We start from the raw sequence: 12,037 nt of genomic DNA, 5'->3' as shown, positions 1-12,037 counted from the left end.
CAGATGTCTAAGCAAGTCATTCTTAAACACAGTCCCAAGAATGAGCAAAGACTAGCTGGTAGGACTGGGCTTTTAAAAGCAGGCTTACTTCATTAACAAAACAACTATCCAACACACATGAAAATACAACTTCCCAACTTGAAGGTTTTAAAATACCTTGTCAGCAGCAGATTTGATCCTTCTACAAACCTCATCCATCAGCATTTGAAATATTATGTTAGTTGGAGTATTCCTCTTCAAAAAGAAACTTACTTCATGAGGTAACCAACYGTTTAGTAGCTTCGTTGCTGTGCTTGAATACCTCAAGAGTAACTAGGTTCCACTTTGAAGGACAGAGAAAGCCTTATTCTGAATGATCATACAAGTGTTTAAAGGCAATTTTAGGAATTTTTCTTTAAGGGGTTATACAAATAAGTACTTCCCTCTTGCGTTTAATTGTGTGATGCCACATGTGGGAGATGCACTGGCCTAGCATTTGGATCACCCAACTACTTTAGGGAGTAACAGTCCCTCAGTAGCAAAAGGCAAAAGTTAAATGGAAGCAAAATCCACATTCCTTTGTGCATTCAAAGTTCAAAAATTAAATGGACTTTTAGCAGAAGATTTCATCAAGTCTATTTATTAATGCATTTCAAGTTTCAAAAAACCTTACATCTTTGCACAATACTTTATTTTTTGCAATTTTAGTAAAAATTTCCAAAGTGAACAAAAAAAAGATACTGTATAAAACACAGTGGACATGAAGTTGACAGTAGTATTCCGTTTCTGTTGTCTCAATCTTCCTCTTACTTTTACCACATCTCGACTTGCAGTGAAGAGAACTCAGTGCACATTTCTCTTTTCAGAAAACATTTAACTTAGACTCAAAATAAAATAGGGCAGCATTTGTCTGCCAAAACCCTACCACAGGATAACATTACAGGCAAAAAATTTACATGTTCCAAAGTCTACCACACTCAAGAAGTTACTAAGAACTCTTGCTGAATAAAAGTCACCATTTTAGAAATGCAAACCCACTTCCAATCTTTGCACAGTCTTAAAACAAATGTATTTTAAATGATTTAAAAGCAACTACATATACTTCTAACTAGTTAAGATCATTTAGAATTATTTATACAGTCTATTGGACTGGGGTTTCATGTACAAAATTTGTCTAAACCATGTACAAAAAGCTGTATTTTGAAAAAATCACCACATACTGTACAAGTTTACAAGGAAGAGATCCCATTATATTCTGTAACATTTTTGGCCTTGCTGGCTTGTGTCACATTATGAGAATGATTGTGTAAACCTTATACTCTTAAGCAAAACAAAAACAAAACAAATAAAGGAAGCCTGTCCAACCTTTAGTAAATTTTCTCCCTAAGCAAAGCCAGGAAAATTATAGCCATATGCGTCTCTAATTAGCTCGGTGCTTTTGGAAAACAAGCAATAAATATATCACAAGCTTAAACATTTTGTAATGCCCCTTTCATCTCCTGCATAGCAGTAAGCACCTTAAGACATCTTTTGTTTTCTCTTTAAAAACGCCAATTATTTACATTCGTAATAAAAACTTTGGAATGGGACATTGTGCTGTTGAACTTCACTACTCTTAAAAATGTGTCGGGGAAAGCTGCTAGTCTTAACTGCAATTTTAATTCGGCCACAGTAGCTGGGCAAATTACTCTAGTGGTTATCAATTAACAGTATCATGCTGAAAAATAATGCAATTATTKGATAAATTAAAAAATAAAAATACAAAACTACTTCTTACTTACCATATCCCTCAGAACAAGGAACTTAATTATCACATTGCAATAATATTTGAAAATCCCAAATAAACTGGCTGTAGTTTTAAAACAGGCTGAATAACAGGCAGAATTTTCTACTAAGCCAATGAAATATTTCATCCAACTATTCATAATTTAATTGAATAATCAAACAAATTAAAATATATTTTTGCCGAGCTACAACAAATCAGCCATTTATATAAAACAAATTTGAAACATTCTGGCATTAGCAAAATTTGCAGAACATCTGTTATACCTCTAAAAGAGCATTCAATCTTGCATGCTATGTCTTAGCAGCTGTTTGATAAAGGATGAAATGACTGCTTGAAAACTTTGATCATGATAAGAAAGCTGGATTTCATTCAAAACTGCTGTGTAAAGCATCACAGGATCCTTGACCATTACACACCATCATCCTCTGTTATCCTGAGTATGTCAATTAAACAGTAATTTCTTCATTAATAGCGGAAAAGTTTTATAATACAAAGAAACATCCATATTGCAATTCTCTTGTTTACAATTGCACACAAGTACAAGTGTACGTTAGAAATACATGTCTGCATATAACAATGTATATACATTGGCAATTAATGTCTCCAATGTTGAGGTGGTCTAGCTTCCTAGCCTTGTCTGGCAGTTGAAAAATATATTGTTTTCAATTCTTGAATAAAAGTTTTACTAGAGCCATATTTGCCTGCAAGTGAAGAAATTGCAGCAATGAAGAACACAGAAGGGGGGAAAAAAATCACGATTCCCTAGGACTTTGTGCCACTAATATGCAAGAAAATCATTTTTCTTCTTTTTGAGCTGAAGATTCACTCATTAAAGATTAAAAATCTCCACTTGCATTGAGGATATCTCATGCTTTTTTCTTCTATTTTTGAATTAGACTGGGGACAATGACTTATTAGGTTTTCTTTGGAGCGAGTTTTCCCATTGTAGGCACTAGGAAGAACCAAGGCAAAAGAGCTGTAGTCAACGTCTCATATGTCCCATCTGATAACTCTCTCGGGGCCTTTGCCGCTGTGGTGGCTGAGTGGTTTGTGGTGGTCTCCTCCTTTTTAAAGTGCCTGTTCAAACGAAAGGCAAGTTATTAAAAAAGACAGAGAAGAAGCCATTTCCAGAAAACTAAGTTGCCTTCCTCATGCAAGTTAGATAAAAGTAATTTTCTGAAAGGCCTCGGATTTAGACCTGCAAGGTTTTAAGGAGGTAATTAAACTGCATGTGGTATTTACAGAATAACAACTTTTTAAAAAGAAACTATCTTAATAGTAGTTCTTTAATAGTAGTTCTTTAAACAGACTGATTCTTACAAAGAGTAGCACATAAAATAAAATGAAGGAAGATCTGAGTTAGAAAACCTCTTCAATGTTTTTTGTATTTTTGATATGAATATTATTTTCTTGCAACAAAAGGAGGTACATTTTACGCATTGTTCCGCTGACATGAATTCCACTAGTAGCTTTGCAGTCCCAGACAATGAATTGTAGGTCTCGGCACACTAGTGTCCCTGAAGTTCTCCTTTTAAAGTGAGGCGGGGGTAAAACCCCTTGTTTTAAAGGGGTTGAGGATAAAAATGATAAAAATTTTGAGGATAAAACATTTCTTCACAAACTTAATTACTGGATATACTTACCTGGAAGTGGTTTATGAGGAGGCAACTTTGGATTACTGCTTGGAGTATGAACACTGCATATTTTAATGAAACCAGCCATTAACATGATCAGAGCAATTCCCATAAGTAACACTGCCCACCAGTGAGCCTAAAAAACATATTAAAAGGTTTTTTTTTGTTGCTGCTGTATTGTTTTGGAGTGAAGGAAAGTGAAGGGGAGAGAAAGAGGGGTGAAGGAGTTAGAGGACATTAAATGTCTTTTTCCTTTTAAAAGCCATCCAAACACTACTCAGAATGGTAAGTTAAAAAAACCCTAAATAAAAAACCTTCAAGGGTTTTTACACAAAAAAACAAGTAGTTCTTATGAGAAATACTTTTAATACAATGTATCTTAAGATACTCATCGATCGTATTGCTAAATAAGTCAGCTTACACAAAGCTGACTATACAGCTTTATAATATGATGTTTCTCCATAGCTAGGAAAATGTGTATGTCGTGCAGTAAGAAAAAAATCCTAGTGGTCAATATATTCAGCTCCTTAAAAAAGGAAACAAAAAAGGTGAGTATTCAAAGTAAGAGGGAAAATTCAGTAAATTAAAAATGTAAAAACAGAACAAAAACAGGTAGCAATATCAATACCTGAACTAACACAGTACTCCTCATGAAGTACTGTTGCTATTCCTTCCAGCTTGTCAGTCTTAACTTGCTGCAATCAAGGTGCTTATACACCAATTAATTCAAGCAAAGATTGTTTATATTCTGCATGATGCTGAAGTATTGTGTATATACAGTAACATTTACCATCTGTGAGTACTGATATACAGGAATATTAGATCACACTTAGGAAATAAACACTTACCACAATCCATTCAGCAATATTTTCATATAGCTCCGGATTAAATATCGCTTTCTTTAATCTAGCTAGAGGGCCATCAGCATCTACTAGTCGACATCTCATAAACACATCACAGTAGCCTTTAAAATCATTACAAGGAGATCCAGGTTGCAATGTAATAGTTTTATGATTGAAGTGTTTTTCCCACTGTTTAGAACCTGTACTTGCACATGTTGTTGGGTCCACTGAAAAGTTAAAAAAATTATTATAGTAAGTTAATTCAAAATACCATTGTAATAACACATAGGTGCAAATACTTTAACAAGCCATTGCAAATCTTTCCAAAACACTACAAATGTTTTTACATACTATCAGTCTGGACAGGCAACAAAATGCATTGTTTACTTCCTACAAAATATAATGCAATATCTATCTAAAACCAAGTCTTAATAAAAATTTTGGTAAAATCTCAAGATTACAACAAAACTAAAATACAAGTTTTCCTCCCATGAACAAATTCCTGAGATATTTAATGATATAGCCATGCTAAGAATTTACACAGATTTACTTTTTCTCATGCAGCAGACATGGCACAATTCTCTGTCGTCCTTGCCATCTGAACTTGCACATGTGCATTCCTCCAAGTCATACTTCTCACAGATAGAGCCAGCACATTGCTATTTGAGACAAAAGCAGGAATACATAAAAATCCATTTCACATGTAAACATACACTAGTTATAACATTTTAATAGCTGAAAGCATCATTAGAATTATTTTTATAATTAAAAAAATCAAGAAAGATTCTGTATTTCWATTCTACAGCAGGACAAACCCTCAAACTCAAATTAAAAAGAGTATATCCACAAGCTTAAAAAAAACAGATAATTGGATAAAGAGAAAATTTATCTTTAACCCCAGGTAAGCTCCAAAAATTATAAATAATATTTGAAAGTTGAACTGTGGTAAACAACAGACAGTAAGTCTTCAAAAGGATAACTTTTACTTGTTTTTTTCTTCCAAGTAAGCATAGATAATTGGAAAAGTCTTTCCACCAATTTGTAATAGTGACTGCTATGACYTCTACAATGAAGAAGGCAGCACAGTGTGACCCTATATGCTGGTGCATGCACATCACACAGGTGGGTGCAGCAAGAGTAGCTTCCTATTTTCATTACATCAAGCTGAATGTGTATTCTTACCACAAGAAATTTTCTAAGGCAATGAATACTCAAGGACAGACAGAACTATGAAGTCAGCTTCATTTGCCTAACTTTCCAAAAGCTTTAAATGGTATTTTCTGAAACAATAAAGCTMATTTGCCACTTGTCAACTGCTTCTCAAAGTGTGGTGTAGCTTCAGTCATCCAGCTCAAAGTCTAGAAATCAGATGCCCTTGGGGGAAAAAAAGACTATATTCTAACAACACACTCTGCAGACATTGAAACTTCATAATGCAGGGTCCTGCAACGTGCAACTGGCAGAGCTKCCCCTGACTGCAAAAGCCATACCCCTTTTAGGCAAACTTGCGTGTGCCTGTTGCACTCCGTGAAGTTTGGCTTGGGTTCGGAAGCCGGACAGAGTGCACTGACACCATTGCACATTCCTTCTTTCGCGCAGTCTGAATCATTTCGGCACTTGTCAGTCTTCAGTTTGAAATTGCACTGAGCAGTACAGCAGGGGCCTTGACTAGGGCTGAAAACAAACAGAAAAAAAAAGAAAAGGATATAAAGAAAAGTGCAAAGAATTTCAGCAGGTCTATTAATCCTGAAACCTACAAACCCATTCAAGCATTCAACCCAACTCGGATGCATCCAAAGTAAAGCGTGAATTGAAAAACATTTCTTCCTTCCCTTACAGTAACAAAAGGTTGCTGCACTGAATTTCTGTAGAAATACTATTTACACTACTTAAATAAGCAGGTGGAAGAGATTTATCAGAAGCTTTTGTGTTAGAAATCACAGTTTTTGCGCAGGCAAATCTGTGGAGAGGAGAGATTTTCCAAGGAAGCCACATGGCTTAAACCAAGTAAGTTTCAGCATGACCACTTCCCCCAAAGCACTTCATACTCCTCTTTGCTACAGACATCAAGGAGCCTGAGCCTCTGATGTGCTGTACACTCCACACACTGCATCAGACCCTGCATCAGTGTCCCTGGCACAACAGCAGGAAACAATTATTTCTTTGTCAGCATGTGTATGTGAGCACCCATGCCACAGCCAGCAGAAGGGTATGAATGATAAAAAAAACAAAAGCCCCCAAACAGGTAACTATTTAACTAAAAGCCAAGCCACACTGTGTTCTCATCCCAAATGATTCCATATCTCAAGACCATTCACAATGGCCTTTTCCTTGTTGCCGTTCAGTGGACCTCAGAAGACAGCACCAAGCTTCTGCAGTTCAGGATTTCTCCACTTAAAACAACTGCATAATAAGGAAACTATTCTTTTATGTCACAKACAAACAATAAAACTTAAGGGACATGTAAGATAGTTTCCTGAAGTACACTATATTTTAACATATTACTTTTGTTTCAGTACATGGAACCATATRAACTTATAAAGCTGTTGCTGAAAGTAATTACAAGAAGCTTAAAGCTGTAAACATCCTCCTTCTTATGCTGGGCAAATAATACTATCCTACAGATAGTATAAACACAACATTCTGTATTTTTCTGAATCACACACTTTTGCAAATCTGGGCAAAATATTTCAGAAAGTCCTCAGAATTTCAGCATACTGAGCATTAAGCTAACACTGTTATCACAAAGTGTCAAAATACATTTTTTTAAAACCTAGTAAAAAAAATGTATCTGGCTATTAACYGAAAGAAAATTATAAGCTACAGGAAACTAAAAGCTTTACTGTGCTGATGAACTCTCTCACTATCTAAAGTATTTTGGAACAAAACAAAAGCTGTAAAAGGTGTGGCAAGTAAAGAGAGATTYGGATTTCAAATACCTCCCCACAAACTCGAATAATTAAACGGYGTAATATAACCAACATATACAGTACCTGCAGAGTTTCCCTGGTTTTAACTTGCATTTCTTATCTTCYGGTTGGTTTGCATCATAACAGCATTCATCTTTACACTGGTCACTGTATCCACAATCACACTGCTCTCCTTGTTCTACCAGTCCATTACCACAGATGGGTTGACCAGATTCTGCAAAATGTCAATATATTATTTGTATTGTTTTGTACAAAAATATTATCACTGATTTGCAACAGCATCCAACTAAGCTCAACTGACAACGCCCAATTAAGATGGGTTTAGTATAGATCAGGATTCAAATAAACAAGTTTGTGCTACTGCTGTTCCCTACCCAGTTTGGCCATTCTTACAATTTTGAGGCTCTAAACATGAAGTTTTTGTTGGTAACTATGAGATTTCCCTGTATAATTTCTTTTGCTAAGCCTTCTTAAGCACAATCCACTACAGCAGCTTAGCCAGGACCTTGCCCACTTGTGTTCTGAATGTCTACAAGGATGGAGTGCCCACACCCTGCCTGGTCAAGCTGGGTTCAGCCACCCTTACAGGGAAAAAAAAAAAAAAAAAGGGTATGTTTTAATGGGATTTCCTGTATTTCAGTTTGTGCCCACTGCCTCTTGTCCTCTTGGTGGGCACCACTGAGACAGGTTGAGAATCCTTCACTCTCCCCTTTCATGTATTAACTCAGATGGGTAAGATTCCTCTAACCTCCCCCCATTCATCAGTGCTCCAGCCCCTTCATCACTGTTCATTCCTTTGCTGGACTCACTCCAGTATCTCCATATCTTTCTGGTACTGTGGRGCCCCAAACTGGATACTCTAGATCTCAAATTTAATTCTTGACTTGTATGTACTTTTCAGTTTTACGAAAGGTTAATTAAAAATCATTTCAAAGTGAGTGTAATACAAATAATCTAGCCATCCTGYGTTCAGGACAACTACATACATACCAACAAAACAATTATTTCTCTTTTTCTCAAGAACTTGACTGATGTTTCGAATACTACAGATAGAGAACTTGTTGTTGTTAAGTTTGTCCCCAGATGTAGCTCTTGCATACATGATGTAATTGCCATTTTCTTTCTGCCCCAAATTCTTGGACTCTCCTGGAGTGCATTCCATTCCAGAATCATGCTGCAATACAAATATTTTAAACTATTTCTATCAAAACACCTTCTCTAATTTCTTGCCAGCTGTTTCTATATGCACACAGAAAACCTGAAGTGATAGGAATATTGTTTCTGTCATAACTTCATCTCAGTTTATTGTCAAGACTAGAAAGCCTATATAATTACGCTAAAAAAACAAAGCAAAGCAAGAAGACATCCYGCTTTATTCTCTTGTCTCCAACAAACAAAATGCATCATCTTTTGGCTTGACACAAAGAAATCATATCACTAAGTGACATGGAGACAGACTTCTGCTCTGAAATGCTTCCTAATTCCCTTCACRAAATTTCTGAGGTAAACTGGCAAGAATAATGAAACAGTAAAATGGAACTGGTCTCATCTTCCTTTGTTAAGTTAGGTATCAGTTTTACATCTGATTCTTACTCCTCTCTAGCATCACTGTAATGCATTTATTTGTTACCATGGTCTTCAAAAAAAATCAGTGTAATAAAATACTCAAAAAAGCCTTACTGTACCAACCTGGCTTTTATTTCTATACAGCATGCACACACATGCAGTCATGCACAGTTTCCTTCTATGTAGCAGTTCAATAGTAATACTCACAGGTGAACCAAAGTTATGCCCAACTTCATGAGCAAAAGTGATATGGGAAACTTTAGGAGGAACATGTGAACCATAGTTCTGAACAGTGATGATTCCAGTGTTCAAAGACTTCTTTTTACCATCAGAATAGAGTTTACTCTTCTCACAGATTCCACCAGAGCTCCCTGCATTTGAGTAAAAGTTTAACAGAAMGAAGGCATTGAGTTTCTTGTTCTAAATGTCAGCTGAAAAGTAACAGTTTGTATAAACAGGAAAAGCAGTGGAAAGATGCATGCATTTTAATTGCAATTATGTTCCATATTAACTCCTCACTGGAATCACAGAATGTTCAAGGCTGGTAGGGACCTCTAGAGATCACCTAGTGCAACCTTCCCGCTGAAGCRGGCACACCTAGAGCACATGGCACAGGGTGGCGTCCAGGCGGGTTTTGAAGACCTCCAGAGAGGGAGACTCCACAACCACCCTGAGCAGCCTGTTCCACTGCTCTGTCACCCTCACAGTAAAGAAGTCCCTCCTTACATGGAGATGGAACTTCTTGTGTTTCAACTTATACCTATTTCCCCCKGTCCTGTTACTGGCCACCARTAAGTAGAGCTTGGCTCCTTCCTCCCTTCATTCTCCCTTCATGGAAGGTGCTTCTTGATTAATGTTGCATTAATAGGGGCAGATTTAGTCAGAGTTGTTCACACACTAAGTTAGCCATTCATTCACACATGTTTATAAAAATGCTTAAAAGTAGCTACATATTGTTAGCAAGAGTGACTCATTTTTCTCTATATATTTTAGAGCTGAAAGTGGTTTTATGTGTAGGTTAGATATGTATTTAAAAGGTCAATCAAGTGCATCATTCACTATTTGAAAGAGTCTGGAAGAGAGGAACTGTGATATTAATTTTACTAGATTTGTACTGAGCCAGTGCAAGTGTTCCTGTTCCTTGTACAAGGAAAAAAAACCTTGCTTGTTAAAGTAAAATTTAGTTTTACTAAAATATCTGGCATCAACATTTTCTCCTAGAGCAGCTGCACAATGCAGTGCTGATAAGGACTCCTACTTACATCTTGTAAGTCAGTGAATACAAGTAGCATAGAATTACAGCTATTTCCATTAACCCACGATAGCACACTAAACTACTCACAATGACAGTCTTTAAGAATGGACAAAAATATCTCAAGACCATTTTTTCTTTCTCAGAGCATTCTTGGGGAGTAGCATTTATGTAATTCATACTCCAACACATCCTGCACTCTCTTCTCAACCTACATGCCAGACTAATCATCACAGATCCAGTCTTATGTACACAGGCCAACACTGTATTAAGTTTCCAAAAGTTCTTCCACAGTCACCAAGATTAGCCTGCAAAGTTCCTCTAATTTACCCTCTCCTGGGCCAGCTGATCTACAATCCTCTGACTCCGAGTATTTATTTGGAATTTTTTAATCTTCTAAGATGACAGAGGCACAGAGGCCATCATGCCATGGTACTCCTGGACTAGCTCCAGCTCTCTTTTGAGCCAACAGAGAAAAGGACAGCAGGAGACTGTCCTAGGGCAGCTGTAATGATACTCTAACAGCTAGCTCTCATGGAAGGGCTTAATGGTTCTTCTATGATTATACTAGTTATATTAGAGCTCTTGACATTCTCATCAAAACACCCAGACTTTCAGAAAGCATGGAAAGATTATTCTGTGTTTTGATTTCCATGAAAGTTTCCACAATTTGGCATGAGATATGATTACAAAATCTATATTTACTTAAATTTAAACAATATGAAGTTAACATCAGATAATGTTCGAGCAATTTGATTCAAGAGTCTAGCACTATTGGCTTGAACTTTCAACTCTTTCCTTTCTCAGCTTTCATCCAAACCAGTCTTTAAAAAAAATCTTCGTTGCTACTGCTATTCTGTTTTCATTTGTTTCGCTGAATCAAGAGACACCTTTATAACCCAAAACACATGACTAGAAGTAAATCAATGAGAAACASTTCAAGAATCACATACTCCTGTGAAATACTCCTTTGACTTTCTTCAAAAATATTTCTAATACCATTTAGAAACTCTTCAGATTCTGTACTCAATTCTGCTACAAAATGCAAATTGCACAGCTGTCAGYTCTGTATGTATATAGCAGAAATAGTTCTGCCTTTTCTGTCATTTTACCGGTCACTTTTATCTGTCATAAATTAAGTCATCCAGATAATACCACCTTTGTCTGACAAGTGACAGTGTTGTTCTTATTGTGTATTGTTCAACAGAAGGATATCAAGACTGATCACAAGCAACACATGATATGCTGTTTTTACATATACATGAAAAGAATACCTAACCAAAATTGCAAGATGTTGGTTACAAATTTCCATGCATTTGCATGACTAAAGTAATTTCTACTACTTTTTTTTTTTTTGCACTCATCTACAATATTGCCTTTATCTCATAATGCCAGTTTGGCTAAAATTACCTGAGGGGGCTCCAACCCAAGCCAGCCCAAGCACTCCATCGTCAAAATCACGGTCTGTAAACACATAGGCCAAGCAATAATCATCGTGATTCTGTTCCGAGTTCAGTTCCAGAAATTTCTCCACACCAATGTTAGGGAATCGGAAGGGATTGGAAGGGTCTCTCTCATCTACAGTTGTGTTAATCTGTAAGTAGAAGACACAGTTCATTTTCACTGGACTTGTAAATGGCAGGTAAGAGGCTTGCTGTTGTCTGTACCTTTTTATGTTAAATAATTAGGGATGTAACTAAAGATTTATAGGCCCTCACATACTGGTATCAGTATTTAGAAAAGCAAGTTATAAAATGAACACAAAAACGCATTTGTAAAATAAACGCTTTTTTTTTTTTTTATCTCCCTGTTTTTTCCCCTTTTCAGCATCACCCAAAAGAGAAAATTTATATTTATTCCTCTTAAATCATCACCTCTTACAAGGCCATTTCACCTGGATATCCTTTAATTATTTTAAAATTGAAGTTCTTCGGTTGAAGCTTTGTACAGTCTGCACAGGGGAAAGGAAGCAGTCCACTGCTGTAAGAGTAGCAGTAACTAGTAACTTCTTAGAATGAGAARCATCAGTCTTTTGCAATCAGTAAACA

The 12,037-nt window shown here is 36.3% G+C and overlaps 1 protein-coding gene across 1 annotated transcript in view; it reads right to left on the bottom strand.

Annotated features, from left to right (window-relative positions):
• Window positions 1–717: 717 nt before the first annotated feature.
• Window positions 718–12,037, bottom strand: part of ADAM10 (ADAM metallopeptidase domain 10) — a 39,442-nt gene continuing 28,122 nt past the window's right edge. Inside the window, exons 8-16 of the mRNA XM_026045676.1 lie at window positions 11,400–11,583; window positions 8,945–9,108; window positions 8,162–8,345; window positions 7,235–7,385; window positions 5,732–5,915; window positions 4,792–4,900; window positions 4,248–4,468; window positions 3,409–3,535; window positions 718–2,842 (exon numbers count right to left, since the gene is read on the bottom strand). Coding sequence (XP_025901461.1) covers window positions 2,748–2,842; window positions 3,409–3,535; window positions 4,248–4,468; window positions 4,792–4,900; window positions 5,732–5,915; window positions 7,235–7,385; window positions 8,162–8,345; window positions 8,945–9,108; window positions 11,400–11,583 — 1,419 coding nt within the window. The 3' untranslated portion in view covers window positions 718–2,747. The remainder of the gene's footprint in view (window positions 2,843–3,408; window positions 3,536–4,247; window positions 4,469–4,791; window positions 4,901–5,731; window positions 5,916–7,234; window positions 7,386–8,161; window positions 8,346–8,944; window positions 9,109–11,399; window positions 11,584–12,037) is intronic.

The sequence above is a fragment of the Nothoprocta perdicaria genome, unplaced genomic scaffold (assembly GCF_003342845.1).
Source record: "Nothoprocta perdicaria isolate Ctin4 unplaced genomic scaffold, notPer1 scaffold_41, whole genome shotgun sequence".
In the NCBI taxonomy this organism is placed as follows: domain Eukaryota; kingdom Metazoa; phylum Chordata; class Aves; order Tinamiformes; family Tinamidae; genus Nothoprocta; species Nothoprocta perdicaria.
This window is presented reverse-complemented; position numbering and strand designations above follow the sequence as displayed.